This window comes from Platalea leucorodia (genome assembly GCF_965183815.1).
Source record: "Platalea leucorodia genome assembly, chromosome: 8".
Taxonomy (NCBI): domain Eukaryota; kingdom Metazoa; phylum Chordata; class Aves; order Pelecaniformes; family Threskiornithidae; genus Platalea; species Platalea leucorodia.
The window spans coordinates 34,794,327-34,818,643 of record NC_138830.1 but is presented as its reverse complement, the minus strand read 5'-3'; the positions used below and the strand labels follow the sequence as shown (position 1 = coordinate 34,818,643).

Genomic DNA, 24,317 nt, shown 5'->3' with positions numbered 1-24,317 from the left:
CTGTATGAGTTATGGGATTATGTCCCCAGCTCAAGGAGCCCTTTTTCCCCTCACTCTATCCCCCAACAAGCAGCGATGCCCACTACTAGGAAGCCTAGGTACCTGCTGGAAAGCTTGGTTGAGGTGTCCCTGCTGGAGCAGCTGAAGGATGTGAGTTTGCTGAGACTGGAAATCCAAGTGAGCAGAGGGGATCGGAGTCCCAGCTGCCGAGCGCATTGCCTGGACGATGCTCGAGGTGACAGCTGCTTGCTGCTCCTTCATAGCCAGGCTCACTTCTCCTTTAATGACTCTCTGCACCTGGGCCAAAATAGACTCCTGCATGCTAAAAAAAAAAAAAAAAAAAAACACAAAAACACAAAACAAACAAACAAAAAAACAACAAACCAAAAAACAACAAACGGGCATCTCTGAAAATGAAGAGCTGAGGGACAACATTGCACAAAGCTTGTACCAGTGAGAAAGCATAGGCTGGCTTGCTTGCTTATTGTAGTGTGGCTACCAAAGGGTTAATGCACATTGCTCTGAGGCACAGGCATCAGAAGCACACCGCACAATGTAGCTCTGTGGCCAACATCAAGGAAGATGCTGGGATTCTGTGCAGGGAAGTGATGTTTCAGGGAATTAAGTCTCTCGTTACACAGCGTTTTAAATTTTTAATGCGTCTGGCTTACAAGCAAGGCTACTAAGCTCTAGGTTCATCCCTGAACGGGCCCAGCTTTCTGTATCAGATCTGTTAGATGCCGTTTCCTATCCTGCAGTTGACACCTTTAGAATGAGAACACACTTCCACTGAGCCTCTGACTTCTCTACACAAGACCAGTTCACAGTGCAGGCTCCGCTGCTGTGTGTTACACCTTTTCCCCAACAAGGGCTGGATCCTCCCCTCTTGCAAAGGGTACAAAGCATCAAACCTGCTCTGCCACAGGTAGAATAGCAGGACTTCCCTGGGAGCAACTACAGCCCAGGCAACAAGACCAGAATTTAGTCTGGTAGTCCTCCTGGCAAGTGTGGTCTGCATTGAAGACCCCAAGGCACTCTGACACATGTTCTAGTGGCTTAAAATAGACAGGGGCATTCTGACCTGCAGGTGACCACCAGCCATTCTTAATGGCTGGCAACCTGCCACCGGCTTCATGGTGCGAACATGCTGAAGGCACCGCCAGGATCACATCTTGAAACCAGGATGGCCAAGTACAAATTGCTGCAGAGCAGTTGGGAGGACAGAGTAGCCTGCAGAAACTGTTGGTATGCCTGAGGGCACAGAGTAAAGAAGAAAAGCTCTCACAGGATCAGAAGAACATTTCAGAACAGGAAGGCTAGTCAGAATTGAGTGTGCTTTTGGGCTGCCTTAGGTCCTTCTGTCCCTCCAATATGCACATGGGATGCCGTGAAAAGCAGGCCCTGAGCTCCCACACACAGCAGTGATAAATCTCCTTGTTAGAAACCTTCTGTAGTCTTCGTTTTGTGCCCTACAGTGCAACAGTTACACCAGCCCACATGCTTTGTCATACTGCGCACAGAGCCAACAAGCAGCCCTACAGCGGCAAAGGGCTTGTTCCACAACTAGCAGGGAGAGGTTTTTGTTATGCACATGTATACCTCACCGAGATCTCTCTCCACAAGCCCAGCTGCCAACTTACTTGCCCACGATAATATGCAGCTGATGCTGCACCTCAGCATGGACACTGGCTGTGACAGTGGAAGCCAGCTGCTCAGTGGTGCTCTGAAAGGTGCTGATGAGCTGTCGAAGCTGATTCAGCAGCGGGTCCCGGGCCTCCTGTTCTCGTACCTTCTTGTTCTTCAAGTGAGTCTCAAGCTGCTGGATATCTGAAACAACGAGAGAGGAAGACATTTGTGCCTTCACTACTTGTGGAGATGGTCAGGGCAGAAAGCCAGCTGCCAGGTTCTGCACGTTCTCCAGCAGAAACAATTACTGAGCCAGCGTATGAGCGTAGGAGAGGAGACGCACAAGCCTTGTTTTGGGCTGCGTTACACTAACCTAGAAACCCTGCTTCCAGCCTCCCCATCACGCAGGATTACATGACACAGCAACAAAGCCACGAGTTCTCTTGTGACAGACCTTTACAGGCACTGTTTAATCAGGGCAAGATAAAGGTGGGAGTGAGTGTATTTTACTTCATACACAGTGTGAGATGTGATCTGCATTAGTAACAAAGTTCAATGCCAATGACGAAAGAGGAGGAACATTTCTGACAAAAAAAAATAATCACGTCTGCAGAGATCAAAAAGCTGTATTTTAAAATATTTTATGAACTGGTCTGATCAAAAAGGATCAGAATATAAGCTCTATGTACTTCTGGAAGACTTGTGCAGAAAAGGAAGGGTGCAAAATAAACAGTGGCTGGAAACACTGCAGATCTATGGACAACAGAAGTCGCTGTGCCAGAACTAGCCAACTTCCGGCCCCCTCAGAAACCAGCTCTGCAGAGTAACACCTGCCTGGCCTCCCAGAAGGCCAAGGAACTGGATCCCAAGCCTGAGAAGCATAAAGATCTTCTCCAGTGCATCAGTGAACAATTTTCCTTACTTAAGAGTATAGTTTTCTTTTTTCCAGCCTGACCATGTCTATCCACACTGTTCAGCCACTATTTAACTTCTGATCATCCCTGTACCCTTCTCTAAACCTTCCCCAATCCCATTACCCCTCTGAGATGAGGGCCTAGCTGCAGGACTGCTACCTTCTGCATACATCATCTTCCTGATGTCAGGATGGGGTAATGCTACAGCTGGGCTTTTCTACTCAAGGGATGAAGTCACAGATTCACAGAATGAGGCCAAGTGTTTCACTGCATGGGCTACAAAGACCAGAGGTGAATCTCTGTTCTTATAGCACCACCCACAAAAAACCTCCTCACTTCTGTTCCTATTTCCCAAGAGTGAAATGGAGCATGCAGATGGACTAAGATGTTAAACGGTCACCAGTGAAACTCTGAAAGGCAAAGAAAAGGCCAATTTATTGTCAGCTGCTAATGCAAATAGGCTGTGCAGAGAAAACTCAGAGAAGAAAACCTACTCACATTCCTGTGTGCCCTGCTTGAAGGTGTCATTGATTTGTTGGAACATGGACTGGCAGCTCTTCTCAAAGGCTGGCAACACGACACTCTGAAACGCTTCCCTGTAAGCTGACTGGATCGGCCCCTGCAGGGTATCAGCCGTTGCCCTCACAACGGTATCTGTAAGGTTCTTAGAAGCACACACAGAAGAGATTCCAGAAAATTAACAACAGCCGGCTGCAGACTAAATACGTGAACAAACACTGTAGGTCCCTGCAACACACCCACACCAGATGAGGACAGCCCAGTGTCAGAAGCATGTATTCCCTCAGCTCTTTCCACTGACCAGGCTGCACCATGACTCCAGCAGGCAGAGTACCTGCTTGCTGAGGGGCTGCCCGAGAACATCATGATTTTCCTGTAGTTAAGCTGCAGAGCAAGGGAAGGTGGCACAGTCAAGCATGGCTCCTTTCCCCTTCCCCTGCTTCCCTCCCACAATCCACCATTCCCTGTCAAGGTAAGTAACAAGCTTCTGCTCCCTAAATAATGTAGAAATGGAGAACACTGTAGAGAGCAGAAGAGCCAGTCAAACTTTCACCACTTGCCTGACTGAGATGGCCCTAAAAACACTGCTATAGTGAGAACTCTCTGCTCTAGTAGACAATGAACAACTTGGTGAATGAAAGAAAGGGCTAATGAGGCAAAGCAGGCAGAGGAGTACACAACAAGCTCACACTCCGGATGAGACCGGGAAAGAGCTTTGAACACCTGCAACTAAAATGACCTTACCTGGAGATATAAGTGACGGAAAGAGGTATGAGGAAACACTACCCAGGCAGGTACAGTCTGGTTTTCCTTACCTTTGATTTCACTAGCTTGGTGATACTCTCTTTCAGCGTTCCCTCAACAGCAGTGAGCTTGGCGGCAATAGTATTACTTAGCTGGCCAGCAATAGGGTCCATGCTCTTGGAAATGCCTAGGCACAACAACACACACATTTCAAAGTTGCAGCTTTAAGCCTAGAGTCACACTTCAAAACCAAAAAAAGAAAATGGAGTCAAACTCTTCTTGGATATGACACAGTGAGGGGCAATGGTCACAAGCTCTGCCTTGGGAAGCTAGGAGAAACTTTTTGCTAGGAAGGTGGTACAGCTCTGGAAGTCACCAGAGAAGCTGTGGAATCTCCAATCTTGAAGGTTTTCAAGACTTGCCCCAACAAAGTCACAGCTGACCTGATCTAGGATAGTGGGTAGCCCTGCTTCAAGCAGAATGGTGGACACTAATGGCTGCAGAAGGCTTTCCCACTAGCATTTCTTTGAACATTTCCTTACGCGGATGGTACCAGTGCATCAAGGAAAGGCAAAGTCAAGTTTACATTTGCTCCAATCAAGTCTCAACATTTCCAAACTCATTAGCCTCTTTTGCCTTCCTCCACTGAACAGACTCCAGAAGCTTTATGGATTATAATGGAAGGTCAGACCAGGCTCTCTGGAAAGGCATTCCCTCTGGGAGCCTCATACTCCTTCCAAACCACAAATCCTCTTCTCAGATTACAGTGGGGCCCACAACAGCTTAAAATGCAATGACTAGTCTTCATGTAACCTAACTCCTACTTCATATAGAGCCAACACTTTTACACAGCATGCTTCCAGTCCCTACAGCGTTAACTGTAGGGATCCACCTTCAAAACACAGGCAGCAACACTCACACTGGGGTATGGTCTTCTTCATCTCCTCACGAATGGTCCTCTCCAGACGGTTACACACAGCAGTGGAAAGGGACTGAGAGAGCTGCTGAGAAAGATGCTCCTGGAGCTGCCCATTGCGCTGCTGTCCTTCTGTCAGCGCTCGGTCTAGTCTTCTCTCTAATGAGAATGAATGTTAAGAAGGCCAAACAACAGATTTCCTTTCTACCCTCAATACTCCTGTCCACAAAAATGGATGCTAGCCTCACCTCCAGAGGCTCAATGAGAACAAATTTGCAGCTCTGGTGAAAGAGGGGTCTAATAACATTGCTGATGTGTTCCTGTAAACAACAGGGTACTCTTAAACAAATGATCAGGGGAAGAGAAGAGCTCTGGAAGGCATGGTAGAAAAGCCAAACAGCTAAAAGAAGCTCGACAGTAGTGTTCCCTACATATTGTGGGTTAACTTAGCTGCCCTCATAGGCAGCTCAGCCCCACGCAGCCGCTCGCTCACTCCTCTGCAGCAGGATAGAGGAGAGAACAGGAAGGGTAAAAGTGAGAAAGCTCACAGGTTGAGATGAAGACAGTGTAATAGGTAAAGCAAAAGCTGCACATGCAAGCCAAGCAAAATAAGGAATTCATTTACTACTTCCCATTGGTGGGCAGGTGTTCGGCCATCCCCAGGAAAGCAGGGCTCCATCATGCGTAACAGTGACTTTGAAAGACAAACGCCATCACTCTGAACATCCCCTCTTCCTTCTCCTTTCCCCCAGCTTTTACTGCTGAGCACATCATTATACTGTAGGGGACATCCCTTTGGTCAGCTGAGGTCAGCTGTCCCAGCTGTGTCTCCTCCCTACTTCTTGCCCACCCCCAGCCTGCTTGCTGGTGGAGCAGCGTGAAATACAGAGAAGGCCTTGACAGAGTTTAGCAACAGCCAAAGCATCAGTGTGTTATCAACATTGTTTTGGTCACAAATCCAAAACATACCGCCATACCAGCTGCTATGAAGAAAATTAACTCTATCTCAGCCAAAACCACTACAGAAACCAAGAAGCCCAATATCCATAAAAAGCAAATTTCTACAGGATGGAATTGATGGACATAAGTCATATAGTGGACGGGAGCAAACCCAGGCTTAATAAAGCAGGAAGCGGGTCAAGAGAGGTGATTCTGCCCCTCTACTCTGCTCTGGTGAGACACCACCTGAAGTACTGCGTCCAGCTCTGGAGTCCTCAGCACAGGAAGGACATGGCCCTGTTGGAGCAGGTCCAGAGGAGGGCCATGAAGATGGTCAGAGGGATGGAACACCTCTCCTATGAGGAAAGACTGAAAGAGCTGGGGTTGGTCAGCCTGGAGAAAAGAAGGCTGCAGGGAGACCTTATTGCAGCCTTTCAGTACTTAAAGGGGGCTTATAAGAAAGATGGGGACAGACTTTTTAGCAGGGCCAGTAGCGATAGGACAAGGAGTAATGGTTTTAAACTAAAAGAGGGTAGATTCAGACTAGATATAAGGAAGACATTTTTTACAATGAGGGTAGTGAAACACTGGAACGGGTTGCCCAGAGAGGTGGTAGATGCCCCATCCTTGGAAACATTCAAGGACAGGCTGGATGGGGCTCTGAGCAACCTGATCTAGTTGTAGATGTCCCTGCCCATTGCAGGGGGGATGGACTAGATGACCTTTAAAGGTCCCTTCCATCCCAAAGCATTCTATGATTCTATGATAAAAGCTAGTAATACCTCATGAAGCAACCAAGCTCTCTGAAGGAGCCAAAACACAAACACTGAGATGCATGTGCATCTTAAAAAAAAAACAAACCAAAACAAACCACAAAACAACAACAAAAAAACAACCAAAACAAACAGTGAAAAGATTATTCAGCTGCTGACAAAATTCAGTGCAGATATGAAGTTGTGCAGATAGTGAAAAATTATTCTAATATTACAATATAGCTTTAGACTTCGAACTTCAGTAGAACTATCTGAATTATCTATGAAAATATCAGCCTGATGGTTAAAAAGGAAAATCCAAGACTAATTAATAGAGAAAGCAGAAATCATTGTTATGTCATAGAAGTTAAGAGTGGTTTCAGACATGAAACAGGCTAGAGCTGCGCAGTTTGGGGAACATGACAAAATTCAGTGCAGCAAAAGACATACAGGAACTGACTACTCACAATACAATAAAAATAATTGGATACCAGGTTTGAAAACACCAAAAGAAAGTACTTTTCAGACAACACGTAAGGGACCTGTGGACCACTAGATGTATATATGGGTACAGACAAGATAATTCTGTATTCAGCTATGCAGTATGGCAGCCAGATGCTATTTCTGGTGCAAGTACTGACTTGCCTTAAGGAGGAAAGGAAGGAAAGGATCATCCCATAATTACTCTTGTGCAACTGGTCACTGTCTGATGTAGGATAATGTATTAGGTGCACCTCTAGTCTACTCCAGTGTTGCAGCACTTACAGTCTTAATGGGTAACCAGAAGATTTAGTGGCATGGAGGAAGTATCAGTTCTTCTCCATTATATTTCTGAGTTTCTTGCCCTTAGAAAGGGACCGAGAGGAACTGAAATAATTATATTACAGCCAGGCAATTTTACTGCACCTACGGCCCAGGCTACCAAGATCCTTGAACTTTCTTAGCCTTCCTCATGTCTCTAGTCTGCCTCGCAGCCTTCCACTCCTTAACTGCCACAAAACATTTGCAAACAAGGATACGCTCCTGCTCCTGCTGGGAGTCAATCACCCTCTCCACGTGGCCCATAAGGGAGCTCTGAATGGCATCAAGATGATCCGTGAGTCTCTGCAGCAGCTCCATCTGGTTCTGACGCAGCTCGGAGAGCTCCCGCTGTTGGCTCCTCAATATGCACATCAGCTCATCCTGGAATTCTGGTGTCACCTATGTGTGGAGAGGACAAGCATTAATTTCTAACAGGATCGGAGGTCAGTCAAGCTTTCTGCTAGGTATTAAGTCAACCCCTGTGCCTAGGACTGAAGCGTGACACACAAAGCAGAAAATGGGCCCAGGTTAATGCCTATTTCTAAGGCTTTTGCCCCAAGAAATAAACTGATAAAGCAAGGTCCCTGAAGTTCCTGCATGGAATTCATAAATGGTTGCTTAGAATATCAACTGTTTAGATTCAAGACCCCCCCCTCAAAGCTCTAGCATCTAACAGAAGAAAACAGATCCTACTCACTTTTGGCCAGGTACTGAGTGTTTAGGCCTCCAAATGTAAATAATGACCTCAAACACTTATGAAAGAGCTGTGCAATCAGTAGAGTAAGAAGGAGGTTTCCCAGAGCACTTTTTCAGCTCTTTCATTTATTTATGAATAACCAAACAACTGGAGAAGTATACATCTATAGTTCGTTTTCTCTTCACCTGCTCAAAATATCTAAAGGTGGCACACAAATCAAGGGCAGTTTAAGAAGCGTATGCAACTCAGCCGAGAGCTTTTTCTGCCAGATATGAAGGTACTATCAACAGGGATGAGAAATTCTAACAGGCCAGTCCCACTGTGACCCTTACTTTGGTGGGAACAGCTTATCCTGCTGCCAACGCATGCGGGTCATCTCAGCAGGGAAAAAGAAATGAGTGGTAGCATCTTAGATGATACACAGCTTGTGAGAACACAGAAATGCACATCGATATGCAAAGGTGAGAAAGAAGCCATCAGTCTGGATAGCACTGAGCAGCTCCTTCTCTGCTGTGCAAGTTAGAGAACAGAGCATGTCAAGCTCAAGTGCAGCCCCACCTCAAGCCTGCTTGGCACAGCAGGGGCCCATGGTACTTCAAGGAACTGGGATGAACTTTCTCTAAGGTCTTTAGTAAGACAGTAAATAGAGTTGAAGCATCATGCCCTTGGGACATGCAGAGCGCTCACCTGGTTGTTAGATGATCTTGGCGACTGGTTCACATCCCTGGAAATAAAAAGAGAAAAAGTAATAATCCAATTATGTCAATCAACTGCTCTTAGTATCCAAGTCTTCTGCCAAAACAGATCACACATTTTATGGTTGCTTTAGATTTTATACTCCAGCTTATACTTCTGTTCTGCCTAGTAGAAGCTCATACTTCTGTTTTGCCTAGTGTAACAGGAAGAGTGATGGGAAGCTGATGAAATCCCAGTCCTTACAGCACTGTGACTCCATCGTTTGCACTACCCACAGGCCCTGAAGTTCCGTACAGACTGGTCCCTTCACAGGGAGGAGATTTCAACCAAGTCTTAATGAGGACTGTTACAAGGAACAATGCACACTGATTTTTCAGTTTTGTCCAAATTCAAATCCAGGGAAGTCTTTGCCAAATGGCTTTTGAAGGTCTCCTTATATTTTACACAGAAAAAACAAGCACCCATTTGTTAAATATAGAATTAATGAACTTCAAATCATCTAGAGTGATTCCAACTCTCAAGGTGAAGAAACTAGTGATGCACTCCAGTGTATACAGCAGAATAAAGAAAAACACTGAACTGATCCACTAATATTGCATGGCTCCATCAAAGTCACAGATCTATGAATATTCAAACGCTACTAGAAGGAAAGCAAACATTTGTTGTTCCCAGACAGCATCCATTCAGCAACTTTAAAAGGACTGAGGCAGGAAAAATGAAAGTCATTTCAGAGGCTAAGAGCTTCTGGGTGTCACAATACAGGACCACAGCCAGAAACTTAACACCATAGCCCATCTTTGTTGTAATCTGCACAGCCAGAGATCCAAAACATGGAGCTATAGGAACACAAGAAGAGGAGAGAGCCCTGTGCAGAAGATGTGCTGCTCTCCTCACATTAATGCAGACAGGTTGGTCTAATTTGCCATGGGCAGACCTTTCCAGCCATCAATTTTCACTTACAAGACATTCATCTGGGCACGTTTAGAAACACACAAAAGCAGCAAGCAGGTAACAAATGATAGATATTGTTGAACAAGGGCACTGTGCCAGTGTTCAGAAGCCAATTAAAAATGGAGGCCTTGTTAAGCTATACTCACAGCATCACAGTTCCAATGAACCCTTCACTGAAACTGACAAATGGATCCAGTGTCCCCCCACAATGTGCAATTTACCTTCCACACATTTTCTGAAGCCCAGGCTGTGTTTTGGATTTTGACTCCCAGCTGGAAAGGCAGTGCAGAACCTACTCCCACACCCCCAAGTGGCAGTCAGTGTCTGAGGAACCAGCAACACTGTGGGGTTACCGCCATTTGCAAAATGGGGTGAGGGTTGGGAGCACTTGGCCGCTGCCCAGCCTCAGACCCTAGTCTCGCTGCTAATGGCTACATCAGGTTGTGGCCCTGCATAGCTGGTCCCACAGTCATCTGTATTCTGGCAAGCCCAGCGTACCCGTCATCTTTCTTGCCCTTCCGCTTTAGCTTTGGGGAAGCCCGAGGGGATGCCTTGGCTTTCCAGTCCTTCACAGGCAGCCTCTGCGTAGACGCTTTGGCACCAAATCCACCTGACGTAGAAGCCAAGCTTGCAACTTCATCATCATGGTCACTATGAAGGAACAGCAGGGGAGAGGACATCACTTGCAATACTGGACAGCGTTAGCCTTCACTAAGGGGAGGGGATTCACACTCTGCTCTTCATCCACACGTGGCCAGAGTCACTCAGCTAAGGACACCTGCCACCTTGATCTTTAACACAGAGACCTCTACAGAGCTCAGCATGGGCTGCTCCGTTTTGATCCAGGTCTGCTCAGGCTGAGCTCGAGTGCTGCATAACAAGACTTGAAGGGTCTCTGCATTAGGGACCACGATGGTCAGGCAGTGTGGCAGAATGATGCCTGTTCTTGCTGCATACACACACCAGCACATGAGCCCTAGGATGTGACACTGACCCAGCAGGGAACCAAAGCATAGCATATCCTTACAGCTTTACAGGCAGAAAGCACTTAACGCAGCAAGTACTGTGGGAACAGAGGAGAATCAGCTTGAGCCTAGAAAGCACGTGATCCTCAGTACCTTGGAGTCTTTCAGCTGCTGACCAGCCATCCAATACAGGGTGCATGTTTCGGTCTGAATTGAAGTGTGGATTACGAACAAACCCTCAGCTGTCAAACAGGGCTGACCTTGCCAGGCACACAGAATGTGCCCACAGAGGTTTAGGGTGGCTTGTGAGGGAGCAAAGATGTCAAAAGCAAGAAACTAACTCCTGAGATACCCTTGCTACCTCATCTAAGGCACAGTATTTGGAAACTGGTTCCACAATAGGTTTTCACTGGTAATTAAACTAAGCTTGGTCCCTGCTCTTAGGGGCAGCACAGAGAGTAAATTCGACAATGCCCAGAGGCCAATCTCGTGATCAGCTGAAGCCATCAGAACATTACAGAAGCTGGACTGCATACACAGATTAAGTCAGGAGACAAAGCAAAGACATTCACCCCACACGTGAAGGCTTGCTGGGGACAGAAGCACGAATGCAGCCTGAACTGAGTCCATGCAGGGCGAGAGAGGGGGCTGAGCACTCTGGTACCTTTGTTCTGCACTAGCATCCTGGCTGTCATGCTGCAGCAGGTGGTAGCTGTGTCGATGATACGAAGAGCTCTTGTGCTTTTCTTCAACCTCATCCCTTGGGCTATGGAAGGAAAAAAAAAAAAAGAAAATACCATCATGAAAGTCTATTTCAGCTTGGATATTTGCTCACTCCACTTCTCATGGGAGATCCTGACAGAAGGTCTAAAACAAACAAAAACCCCACACCTATCTGCACAGATCCAGAAAGCAGCAGGTGTTATTTAGAGGCACTAAACACTCAGACTTCTCCATGCATTTTTCTGGGGGCCTTAAGAAGGGAGAAGCAGCTCAGCTCTGCTTCAGGCACTAACCAAGCACAATCTCTTGACAGACATTCATGCAAGACAGGTAAGCCACTACTCCAAATGGACAGTACAGCATATTTCAGTGAATAGCATCATCTTGGGTTTGTTTTTCCTCAAGTAATACTGATCACTGGGGCAAAAATCATCAGCAATTCTCAGTTCTTTCAAGTGTCTGAGGAAATGTGTGAATTTGATAGGTTAGCTCTACCAGACAGAACAGAATTCTAACAGTGAATCCAGTCCAAGTTTCATAAAGATTTTGAAAGCAAATTGCACGTGCTTCTAAGCTGTAAACTAGGTCTATCTGAATTCAGCTTGCAGGAAGATCTTTAGACAGAAGTGAGCGCTTGTTACTTTCACATAGGCTGATGGCTTGACTGAGTTGGAATGTAAAAAAAAAAACCAAACAAAAAAAAAACAAAAAACCCCAAAACACCTCAGATCCAGAGATACCTGATCTAGTATTCTGATATAAGAAGTCCTGAAGAATTCAAAGACAGAGTGGGACTGAGGGGAGTTGCAAACTCCTATAAAAGTATTTTCTCAACTTCAAATTATGAGCAAAAGCAAAAACACTGCGTAGAGACACTGCCTCGGTGCCCTCCCCAGAGCCATCAGAACTGAGATTGTTTCCTGAAGCAGCATCCTCAGGTGTGGAGGCACAAGGTGAGGCCTTTCTCTTGCAATTCTGATGGGAGGGAACAGCCCTCAGTAGTTTTTGGGACAACACTGACACTCTCAGCCTGCTAGCCTGGTTGAAAAGGAAGGTGTTTGCAGGCTCTCATGGTGCATGCAGACCTGACCTAGACAGACTCTGGAAGTGCCAGACACATCTCTCTGTTCCTGTCCCACTACAAGACAGGGACACTAATTCTGTGATGAATCCTAGCACTGCTCCGGTGTAATAGTTTGCTCCGGGTAAGCAGGCGTATGTGATGTTGCCCCATCCTGCATGCCTGCTCCACAGACATTGCCATTCATTTTCTGACTTTTAAAGTACTTTGTTTATAATGCTAGCTGCACAGAGCCAATCCTAGAAGAAGGACATACAATTAACCTATAATCAAACCTGTCAATTATGTGCTAATTGATTCCTTGCAACAAAAGCATGCAGGAATGCATCACCTGGGGCAGAATTTAGCTTGTACTGTTTTTATTTCCAGAGTACAAAAAACAAACAAACAAACAAACAAAAACACCAAACAAAAAAACAACTCTTCTCAAGTCTCCATTCCCAGGTGAACAAGAAGGCCAATAAAGTAGACTTTTCACCTTCTTAACAGAGATCCTTTATGCTGCAAGGTTGTTAGAGCTGGCCTAGGAAGTTCAGGACACAGCATACACAGACCAAGCATGCAGGAAGGTTGAATCATCAGATCCTTTAAGGAAAGGAGGGAAGGAGAACTGCTCTGGTTTAATCACAACATAAGAGCTTTTCACCAAGCTAGCAATTTGGCAAGTGCAAAGAAATTGCCCTAAGCAAGACAAACCCAAGTGATTACCTGTCTGCCATGCTGTTCCTGGTTTCTCTGGTTATGTCAGGAGCTGCTGGCCACGGCTGACTCACAACACTGTCAGAAGATGCATTTTCCTGAGTTAAAGCAGTCTCCAGTAATGATGGAGCATTCAGTCTGTCCACCTCCACTGGAGGCATGTCCAAAGAGTGGTGGCTGTGCTCTGAATTGTGCCGGTTCCTTGGAGACAGCAAATGCAAGGCTGAGGCAGCGGATGCCATACTGTCTGCATGATGAGTGGGCTCCAGCACCTCCGTAGGTAGCCCTGATGGAGCTGCCGCAAAGCTACGTTGCAAGGTTTCGGAAGCAATCTCTGGGATATCTTGGGACATGGCTGTGGAAGCAGAGGAAATGACATCTGGCGAGCGCTCACGGGTGGGAGAAGCCTGAGGCACCACCAAGGGCTCCACCTCCTGCAGTTCCAGTGCTAGGGAGGGGTTTCCTGGTGTGACCTGAATTAAAAAAATCAAACAAGAGCCTTTAGGGTAATGTGGAGACACCCCAAGAATCCCTGGTATCTTACATCAACCACCTCTAGAAACAGCCAGCTGTATCCTTTCCTCACATGATCCCTGTGCTCCCACTTTATTCAACAGAGAAGGACCCCAAGACTTGTAATGGGCTCTCAGCTGGGCTAGCAACACACTTAAGCCAATGCTAGTTTGAACACACTTTCAAAAGAAAACGTAACACCAGTTCTACCTCCCTGCTCTGCTCCAGGATCCCTTGTCTTTGAGGAAAAAAGTTAGTTTTAACATTGAATATCTCCTGGACTGAAAGCTTATTTCAATTTCAAGCTTTGGTCATAATCCGTTTTACATCACACCTGGAAAGAAAAATGTAGGAACAGGAAATGATTGTTTCAGACCTGTCAGACCAATAAGGAGGAAGAAACCTTTCCAGGTAACACTGTCTCCTAACACAAAGGCTGACCATGGCCAACCATTGTGATAATGACAGCACAAGCTAGAGCTGTCTCTAGTTTTCAGAGACGTGCTGTTTTACGTGAGGTCAAGTTCCATTAACATGGGTAGAAACCTGGCTGCAGATCTGTGCCAGCAGCTTTTTTTTCCAAAGGGCAGATGCTGGCCCTGTTAATATCCAAAAAAAGTCTAATTTCAGCTTGTATAGGCCCATAGAGAGAGGTCCCTTGGCCCATGAGGAGAAGGAAGGGAGCAGCACTTGGAGCCTTACTGGTGCCTTTGGTGTTAGCTTGTCAGAGAGGCCTGGGATAAGAACTGAATGGCTCCTAGGACTAGTCTGGAGACTGCTGCTGCTGCTACTCAGTGTGAGGCTGGTATCCAGCTGCATCTTGGGGCTCACAGTCAGGTCTTCCGATGCCCTGCAGAAAACAGACACAAACAAATCAAGCAGGCCAACCTAATGATACAGGTCTGCACCAAACACTCAAGGTGAGGAGACGGGATCCACAGGTCAATGGAGGAGCCCAACCCAAACTTCACTAGTGTTCTCCAAGCCCTTGCTCTTTCCACCACGGTCAGCTACTCCCTGTCAACTAGCACCTGCATCTCCTACTCCCCATACAGCCCAAAGAGATACCAGGTGGAAACAAACAAACAAAGGGGGCATTGCAATCTCTTAGAATTTGAGGGGTCAATGAGAGAAGAGACCAGTTATATCTTCAGTACACACTGTACGAAGTTTAGGGAGAAATAGGACACTACAGGATAGGTCTTTGTCCTTTTCCGAGCCCCCAGAAGTGAAGTTTTCACCTGTTACGCAGCCCAACCCACCACAACACTAGTAAGATTTTCCTAGCAGTCCCAATTATCTCCCTGTCCTTGGTGGCTGCAGTGTTCTCTTACCTGTAAACAACGACAGCCCTTTGGGAGAAGCATGTAAAGCAACAAAACTGAGATGCAATAAGAGAATCCCCGTGAGGCACAAATGAAACACTATTGCTGGCCCCTTGGATGACAACCAGCATGCTCCAAGCTGCATTAGAGATGCAAATAGTCGCCCATACAGGGATGCTGAGACTCAGGCCAGTTTCTAACTCTGGTTACAATCTCCCCTCCTACAAGGTATGCTACGGGTCTGTGCCACCCTGAAGGACAGTATCAGTTCAGCTGCAGATCTATTATTTAATACATGCGCTATTTACCTGGGCATAGAGGCATCTGTGACAGAAGTGCTACTCATGGCTGTGACTGCAGTCAGGGAACTGACACTGCTGCCTGGAGATACAGCTATCTATAAGAAAATACACAGCGGTCAGGATGTGACAAAAGAGTCCAACAGCAGAACTTAACCTGAGAATGCTGGCTCTAGAAAAACTCCTAAAGAGTCTTTGGTGAAGAGGGAACAGGAAAAAAAATAGGTCAAGTTGTACTGCTAGGGTGCTCAGGTGCTGGTCAAAGGCAAGCCCCAATACATCCTTATCACATGAATCATGACTGCTTTTATTGAGCTCTCCCAAAACAGGGCTCCGCACAGATCCCCATTTTGTTCTTTGAACTAGACTGCCCTTGTCAAGGTCTGTTGCTTGACACTAGCGACGCCAGAGTCTGTACAGGGTTCAGGTCCTGCACTGCCAATACATGGAAGTAGAATGCTCTAACACACAAGAAGAGTTATTGCTCATCTAGCTGGCTGGCTAGCAGTGAAGAGTACAGGGGGATATGCTGGCTCCCACTGCTGCTTCTGGCTACCAAGTAACACCTACAGAGAACACCAACATAAGCACACAAGTACTCAGCTGGGAAAGTCGGTGTGGCCAAGCTTCTTACACTTGACAGTGCTTATGGCAGAAAGCAGAGATTGAGCTAAACTCAAGGCTGCATCCACCCTACAGTGGTCCTGGGGCCAACAGGAAAAAGTCTGCCATGAAATAGGCAGCAGTGAAAAGCCAGGTTTAAACTGAACAGTTACACTGTTTAAACTGAAGAGTGAGCTGCTCCGTGCAGCAAACAGTACATGCAACCGTCAGCCCATCAACAACTCTCTGCTCCCTTGGGACATATTTGCATTGGGAAGGCTACCCACCCTCAGGCACATAATTACCTCCTGCACTCAGCAACATCAAAACCTTTAGGAGGAGTTTAATTTATTCTTTGCTCCCCAAGTTGTCGCCAGGGTGGCTCTCTCTCATTACTCAACTCAGCATGAACTCCATTTCTGCACATCTCCACGTGCCTCATCCAGGCTCCTCCAGTACATGTTCAAGCTGTGGTGACAACCATGCACTCCTCCCTTGGAGGGGGAAGCCCTGCCTTAGAATGTGTACGTGGAGTGCTGCTCACGAGCACTCTCCTCTTGCCTGTAAGAACTCTATCAGCATGGCAAATAACTGCTGACAGTTAATTTCTCACAGGAAGGCAGAGAAAACACAAACAGCACAGCTTCTCACCAGTGGAATCGACACCTTGTAATTAAGTTGCAGATCACCCTTCTTAAAGGATGCACTTTTAAAAATACTTTTTAATTTATGTCTATCCCATTCTAAAAGCACATGGAGAAAACTACACAGTCACAAATTCAGTACAGAGGCACAGAAGCAGGCTATAAAGCAAGAATATCTGAGTGGGTCTAAGAGAAACTAAGATGACACTTGGATACAGAGTGGCCAAGAAATAGTGAGCTCCTGCACTTCTGCTTGTTGGCATAACCAAGAAGGGGCAGCAGAAACCTGCACTAAGTTAGACAGATGCACGCTGTCAGTGTCAGACAGCCTGTAGAAATGCCCAGCAGGATCCAACAGTGCATGATGCAGCACTGCTGGCCATGCACATGTGACAGAGCATTAAGAAGAATTCTGTGTTTTCTGATTGCTCCATCAGAGCCCCACTGAGGAGTAAATGAATGTTTATGGCTCTTCACCAAAACACTGTTATCCTTTGCAGAGATCACCAAATCCTGAGGAACGCTTCACATGCTTCCCGATACCAAAATCCCTGGCGAAAGCACAGAAGACTTGCCTTGTGTACAAGTTCAGGCCTGTTGTGTTAGATTCAAAAAAACCCACCAAGCTACTGGATCGATAATTTGCAGATCTCATGCAGAAGATGTTACAGTCCCATCTACCTACCTGATCTTTTCAGACATGTATTCCCGCAGGATCCCATCAGACAGCATATGCAGAGATGGCATATTTTCTTCCATTATAGTTATATCACAACCCAAAACAACATGCGTAAACCAGTCTCCCAGTTATTTAGCAAACCCGTATTTCTACACAACACAGCTACATCAGCAGTTTTGCAGCTGAACACAGCACTCGCAACACAAGCTTAGGCCAGCTTAGCATTTTAGATGTACCAACCTGTCTTTACTCAGTTTGGTCACTTGCACAGAGTTTCCTGTGGGATCTGCATTCAGTTAGCATAGCCTATTGGAGTCATTACTGCCTAGGAAAAGTTCCCAAAGGTATCAAAATCCAAACCCACCCCTTGTGCCACCAATAACAGTGCTGCTCTCTGGTTACCTGCTGAAGAGATGTACTTGGTGTCATGAATGCATCTGGAGTCATCAGCTTAGGTTTGGCATCATTTGAGAGAGACAGAAAGTCTGCTGGTACAGGCAGATCAGCAATACGCCGCAGGTCTGGTTGAGAGCCATGCACCGATCCTTTTTCAGATCCCAGCCCTTCTGTGCTTAGATCAGCCATGTGGTCTGGAAAGGCTTCCAAGGGAGAAATACAAATCAATTTACAGGAACTTCCCCCAAAAGCTAAAGCTTTAATTCCACAAAGTATGAATTTATGCCATTGCCTGCCATACTGGATTCCAAAAGAACAAATAAAAACCCTGCAACAACCTAATCAAAGCTAAGGGCAAGGCAAACCCTTTGTCACGCTTACTCTTTGTAGGCTAAACAGTGGATGTTATCAGGCTTTGATAATAAGAGATCCAAGCTTCCTTTCTTCCCTAAATGCAGGGCCAGTTTCACAGCCACATCCCAGAATGGTGAATGAACTGAAAAAGCACGCTACACACAGCCAAGTCCCCTCTACTCCCAAAGCTCTGCTGTCACTGTAATCTCCTCCACCTGACAAGAGACAAACATCAAGTTTCTGGCACAAGTACCAAATCACCAAGGAAGGTGAACTCAAGTGCGCACAAAGCATTAGCACTCCTAGCCTAACATGTCCCCATGCTCCATGCTCACATCAGGCTCTAATCAAGTGGCCTGCTTCACAGCTGGTCCATATTCAGAACCCTTTATGCAATGACACCACTCTATTCTATTACAAAGAGGCACCAAAGCTGCTCTCCTGCTGCCCCTCTTCCAACAACCTTTAAAGGCTCAGCAACACTGAAGACTGATTTAACACAAATGCTCACCAAATTCTTCATGAGAGCCACGGGAAGGCATGGATACACTCATGTCAGGACTATGAAGAGGCTGGAATCTAATCTGCACATCCTGTAGGGCCCTGGAAAAAAAAAAAAAACAACAGGTATCTCTGGTTAGTTTATGAATCACAAAGAGAAGTCTAATGCTTAGAGGATTCCTCTTCATGTAACTGATTCCCTTGGAATATGCTTTAGTGTTTTCTGCCCATGACAGAAGAAGCAGAAGCTGATCCTCATTCAGCTGTGCCACCCAGTTCTGGCATCCAGGGTATTCAAGAGATGTTTCCCAGCACTTACACATGAGCACAACTCTTAAGTCACTGTGTACTCATGGAGACAAAAATACTAGCTTGCCACAGCACCATGCAGGGCTACTTCCTGGTAAGGCCATACTGAACACACCACAGCTAGAAGTTTCTACGGGTCCAAGTAGTTTTTGTTATGAGCAAAAGGAATTGGTAAGTTAAATTTCTGTAGGTCAGTGCAGGATTAGGACAACCATAGACAGCTGGCCATGGTAGCTGCTACACATACTCACTTGGTGTGCACACAGAAGAGTTTTATTAGCACGCCTGCTGCTGATTCAACAGCCCCGGCTCCCTGAGCACCTTCTGTAAACGAGACAAAAGTAAAATATGAAGCTGGATAGAAACTGCAGACAAACTAGTAGAAAAACATCATATCAGATGAACCAGCAGCAGAGAACCAGCACGATACAGCTTCATCACTTCTACACTTCAGAGGTAGATTCACCCTGTTAAGGGAAAGTGTATCCTACACTCCCTTTACTTTTCAATGTGAGAGCAATCAAATTTTCCCTAGTTCAGTCAAATAAGCCCCAAGGAAGAGGGTGGTGGCGGTGGGGGGGAAGATACTTCACTAGGTAAAGAGGAGGAAGCCGAGGTCTGGAACTATCAGTGATTTGTTCTGGCTGTTGGAGAGACTGGTTAGATATATTTTAAGAGAGACACACTAGCTTATATCATACAGAAGTTCGGACTAGGGCTCAACCATCCTTCCTGGCTGTAACCAACTGCAGTTATGAAGAGCTCTGCAATAACTTCCCATGAGCCAGCACTGACAACATTCACTCAACACCTGTATCAGTCTCATTGCTAACAAAGCTAAGGAGGCTGAGTAGAAAAGATAAACCTAACAGCCCATAAAAAAAAAAAAAAATATTAGGCATTCCTATGCAAATTGTCCTAATTATCTGTGCACCAATCAGGGACCTGAAGCTTCAGGCCCAGTCTGCTCCTGACTTGCTACATGTATCTGTCATTTTTCCTTCTGCATTTCAGAGCAATGCCACTAATATTGGCAACAATATGAATTAACTATAATTATGTACAAGAAGTGGCATAGGGAAGCACATCATTCCTGGACTATCAATACAGCTGTATCTTTCTAACAGGAAATATGTTGACGTTATTCAAAGCATCTTTCCAAATTTTACTAACAGAAAGGCAGGAGAGCAGGAGCAAACCAACAGTTGAAGAGAGCCAGTGATCAAGGAATGTCTACATAGGACAGTTCCCCACAGCATTCACTATCATATTCACTGTAGTAACAGCCAGAAGAAGACATCTCGTGTTTTTCCTCTAAAAAGAGAGTTACTTGCTCATTTCTATTGCAAGAAGCTTTGTGGCTTGGGAACATGCCTTCCAGAAGTGATGGAGAAGAATCCCACCCTTTCCCTCAACTCAAACTGTGTACTGTCCTCACATCTATCACAGCTCAGGCAGCACAATTCAGAAGCAACCAATTGGTTTCTCAGACCCCATGCTCACACCTCTGATGTTTAATTACACAGTTTACTCAGACAAGCAGCCACAAAAATATATCCTGCCAGTTCTTCCAGGAACCCTTTTGCTCCTGTGAGCCTGCATCAAACTGTGCTGGAGGGAAACTCAGCCCTACGCTGCCAGAGGAAGTTGTCCCCTGTGTTCTGCTGGGGGCAACAATGCTATGTGATGGCAAAAGCGTCACGGCTCAGATACCAAGCAGCTAATCTTTTTCCTTACCTTAACCAAAAGGTCACTTGCAGTCACTTAAGCCCACACAGCCCTGGAATGCTTTTTTAACAACAAACACCTCAGCGGAGTTTCTGTGTGGTAAGGGGCCATGGCTACAACCTGGGTTGGGAGGTTCAGGTTCAATATTAAGAAATATTTTCTTTAGGAAGGAGTGCAGCCCTGGGACAGGGCACCAGAGCAGAGACAGAAGTGTCATGTTTGGGGGCCTTCAACATGCAACTAGATGAAGCCATATGTGACCTGATCTGCCACCAGCAGTAGTCCTGCTTCAAGCAGCAGGCTAGACCAGACACCTCCAGAGGTCCCTTGTAGCCAACTCTACTGTGTTTCCCTGAAGTACTCTAGCTACACAGGATGTATTTCATACAGACTAAGAGAAGAAGAGAGCCAGCCTTGCATGAGAATGCCAGAACCAGCCAGGAAAGGAGTCCTGATCTCACAGCAGCCAAATTCTCTTCATCACCTACCTACACTCAAGTTGTCATTTTCCTCTTCTGCTGGGAGCACTTCAGTGTGCCTTAACCGGCAGCGGCTCACTGCCTGGATGCCAAAGCTTAGGACTGGGTGGGTAAGGAGGAACTCGGAGATGGAGCTAAAGTAAGCTTTGCCCTCCTCTTGGTTCTGCATCAGCTCCATCACATACAAGACCTGGAAGAATCAGAAATAGTAAGTCACTGGGCTTTCAGAGCAGACCATACGTACATGTATGCGGACTACAAAGCCCTAGCACCTGAACGAGATTTTGGAACAATGGAAATAACATGAGGAATAAAGCCTGGACCATTTAAATTTGAAACAGAACACCCAAGGCAACCTCACAGTCCTGTCTGAGTCAATGTTGATCAGGAACTCAAACATACTGTTCCAGACACAGGAGTCTCCACATGAGAGCTTTACTTTAGAGTGAGAAATAATCCTTAAGGCTCCTCAAGATTAAATCAGCTGAACTGTTACCATTCGTCATCTTATGGTGAAATAGCTGAGGCCAGCCTCTACATTTTTAGCTATTAATGTGCAAATCCTAGACCTAGGCAGCAGAATCAGTCACACAGATGGTCATTTCTCCTTCTGTCACTATTACCCACACAGCCAGCAATAAAACGAACCACCTACTTTCCTCTGCACATCGCTCAATATCAGATATTCAGCGGAGAGGTCCAGGCAAACTTTCAGGCTGGGAAGAATACTCGTGGAGCTGAAGATATCAGGAGAAAAGCTAGATCCACAAACAAGGGGGTGGGAGGGGTGCAGAAAGCAAGGCAGATTAGCACAACCAGAATGACTGCTATGAAACTGCATTAGTTAAAAAAAAAAATCTTAAGGATTTTATAGCCATATTACAGTGCAACCACCCACTAGAACAAAAACATCATTGCAGAAATCAGTGCTGACTTCAGCTAAGAGACCAGCATGGAGATCACAGAATAGGATCTAGATATAGATTCTGAACATTTAAATGAAAGATGACAGTTTGTCATCAATGTTCCACATTCATAGGAGGACAAGAGCCAATGCTACAGATTTAAAAACAAAAATCCACCAAACCAAAATAACCCTTCTATAGGTTTTGGACTTTCTGTAGCATGAGGTGGAAAAAGCAGCACTCAGCTGTATGCCATATTCTTCTTATTTTAAGGGGGCAATTCACAAGTGGCTTTACACATGCATGTGATCTGACAGGCCACAATCCACCAGCAGAAAAGTAATACCAAAGAACATAAGTTGAACACATAGCAGTGTCTTGTTATTTAAATCAGAAAAAGCAATAAAAGGAAGACATCCTAGATTGGTTTTTAATATCTAGTATTTTTACAGAAGAAAGCTCTCAAGGAGTGCAATTTGGAATGTCTCTCCTCATCCTACAGGTACGTCTGTGCTCTACAGACCAAAGTGAAGACAAACAGGTCTTGGTAACACCAGGGAGGCTGTATAAAAGGATCAACCTCCTCTCTCTTGCCAAAGCTTGACCTGACAGTCTGTCACAGTCCTGATAGCTTTCAACAGATAGATCAGAGTGGCAAAGGAGGAGGCTCTAACTGGGGCTAAAGTAGACTCCATTGCAGATCAAGGATCACCTTTGCAAAGTAAGTATACCTGGACATTGAGAGCTTTGTTATGATCCACTGCTCATCAAAGTAAATCCAGCCCTTCAGGGGAGCTGGCATATCAACACCTACCGGACAGTCTGCAGACAGGTCCACGACACAGTGCACCACATCTTCAGTTCTCTATTCTGATCTGCTCCTGTGATGAGAAATCTCCAGAAGGGAACCCTGCAGGCACAACAGAATTAAGATCTCTTAAAGAAGATCTGGTTCTTCCTATAAGGGTGTTTCACAGAAAAGTTCCTCACAAGCTGTCCATAGCTGACTTTGCCCAACCATGTGTTCAAGTTCCCAGAAAATCTCTACTTCTGAGGCAGATTAGAAACCACTATAGCTCTTGTAGCTCTCAAGAACCTTAAGGCCACAACTGACTGAAGAAAGAATAAAAATTTAAAAAAAAAAAAAAAAAAAGTTACTTTTTAATCAACCGCAGTAGAAATTTGGAGGATTACAGGCCAGTTAGAACTGACCATACCACAAACCTGAAAGGACTCATCAATTTAGAATTTTCATTGCTTTCATGGAATTGACACTAGAATTAACGTCAGTTTATACTGTGCTCCAGAGCCTTATTTATTTCTCCATCACTAGAAAACTGACTACAAAGAGGACAGGACTTGCTCCTGCCACAACCCTAATTTTTTACAAGCACAATGCAGTTACAAGGAACCCTCCAAAGGTAGAGTTAGAAGACACCACTAAACTTTGATAATCCAAGTACAGGATTGGGAACTTACTCTGGGTCTTGTTTTTTATGGTTGTCACAGAAAAGCAGGCAGGAAAGAGGCCTACCATCATGGGGTTTCCACTCATGAAGACACCTAAGAAAGAATTAGAAAAGACTGAGCGTGCAGGGAGTAGTAAATAAGGAATATATAAGGTGGGTGCTGAATGCATTACCCCTTGTCCAAAGACAGCATTAAGTCAGCAGCCACCAAGTGTTATCAGCTCATAGCTGTTTACAGGCTTATATCAAATACGGAGATCACAGCCCATGCAGCCATAGATTGTGACAAAAAAAGAAACCATGTGTTGGTATTTCGTTTGGTGTCTTAACAATACAGAAAAGAAGTCAACATTGAAAAGAACAGCTCAGAGCAGCTTTCTTCATTTACAGGAACAGCGCAAAAGAGTTTGACTACAGCCTACGCAAAGCACAGAGCTCCTGCTTCCAGACACAGCTCTTTGCTTTTTTCCCCAAGTTCATCAGACCTCGAGCATACATGATATTCAGTGATACAACTCTTTTGCAACAAATTACTTTACAAACATTCACCCTATATCTTTATAATGTCCTGAGAACGACCATTGCAGGTGATTCTGTAACAAGGAAATTCTCACAGACAAAATGCTGCTCTCTGTTCCAAGATCCTCCATTTTCTAATTCTCCAGTTACCTTGGCTCGTCTTGCCCCTCAATATAGATCTGCCAGAATTTGACAAAACCATCATGACTTGCTGTGGCCAACACAGTTCCATCTGGAGAAAGTGCTCCCTCACTCAGGCACTACACAGAGAGGGGGAAAAAAAGACACAGAAAAGTGATTTTATAGCTCTTCCTGGAGAAAGAGTACTCTCTTCACACAGGAATTTCACTAACAGTCTGATAGTACATGAGGTCAGAGTGATTTCTAACAGACATGTCACCAGGCAACTTAACCATTCACAGAAGAACTGACAGGGCTTTTCTTGCAATAATAATTAACAATCACCTTTTCCAGACAGCGAATTTAAGTACAATGGATTGTGCTGCCACTGTTCCCACTATTACTCATGTTATGAACAGAGCTCATTTTGGTTTGGGATCTTCTGGCTTTT

At 45.5% G+C, this 24,317-nt stretch overlaps 1 protein-coding gene across 3 annotated transcripts in view; it reads right to left on the bottom strand.

Moving 5' to 3' along the window:
• EDC4 (enhancer of mRNA decapping 4) overlaps positions 1 to 24,317 on the bottom strand; it is a 38,716-nt gene that overhangs the window by 3,278 nt on the left and 11,121 nt on the right. Inside the window, exons 8-27 of one of the 3 annotated variants that reach the window (XM_082319980.1) lie at positions 23,897 to 24,006; positions 23,238 to 23,321; positions 22,573 to 22,668; positions 21,509 to 21,611; positions 20,863 to 21,043; positions 18,898 to 18,970; positions 18,348 to 18,439; positions 17,489 to 17,685; positions 15,170 to 15,258; positions 14,239 to 14,386; positions 13,033 to 13,496; positions 11,185 to 11,286; positions 10,054 to 10,206; positions 8,596 to 8,632; positions 7,430 to 7,610; positions 4,723 to 4,878; positions 3,875 to 3,990; positions 3,039 to 3,204; positions 1,641 to 1,827; positions 103 to 322 (exon numbers count right to left, since the gene is read on the bottom strand). In XM_082319980.1, the coding sequence (XP_082176106.1) occupies positions 103 to 322; positions 1,641 to 1,827; positions 3,039 to 3,204; positions 3,875 to 3,990; positions 4,723 to 4,878; positions 7,430 to 7,610; positions 8,596 to 8,632; positions 10,054 to 10,206; positions 11,185 to 11,286; positions 13,033 to 13,496; positions 14,239 to 14,386; positions 15,170 to 15,258; positions 17,489 to 17,685; positions 18,348 to 18,439; positions 18,898 to 18,970; positions 20,863 to 21,043; positions 21,509 to 21,611; positions 22,573 to 22,668; positions 23,238 to 23,321; positions 23,897 to 24,006 (2,955 nt within the window). Of the gene's footprint in view, positions 1 to 102; positions 323 to 1,640; positions 1,828 to 2,876; positions 2,951 to 3,038; positions 3,205 to 3,874; positions 3,991 to 4,722; positions 4,879 to 7,429; positions 7,611 to 8,595; positions 8,633 to 10,053; positions 10,207 to 11,184; positions 11,287 to 13,032; positions 13,497 to 14,238; positions 14,387 to 15,169; positions 15,259 to 17,488; positions 17,686 to 18,347; positions 18,440 to 18,897; positions 18,971 to 20,862; positions 21,044 to 21,508; positions 21,612 to 22,572; positions 22,669 to 23,237; positions 23,322 to 23,896; positions 24,007 to 24,317 lie in introns of those variants that run through there. The other 2 variants (XR_014229020.1, XM_082319981.1) reach the window with 2 other exon arrangements.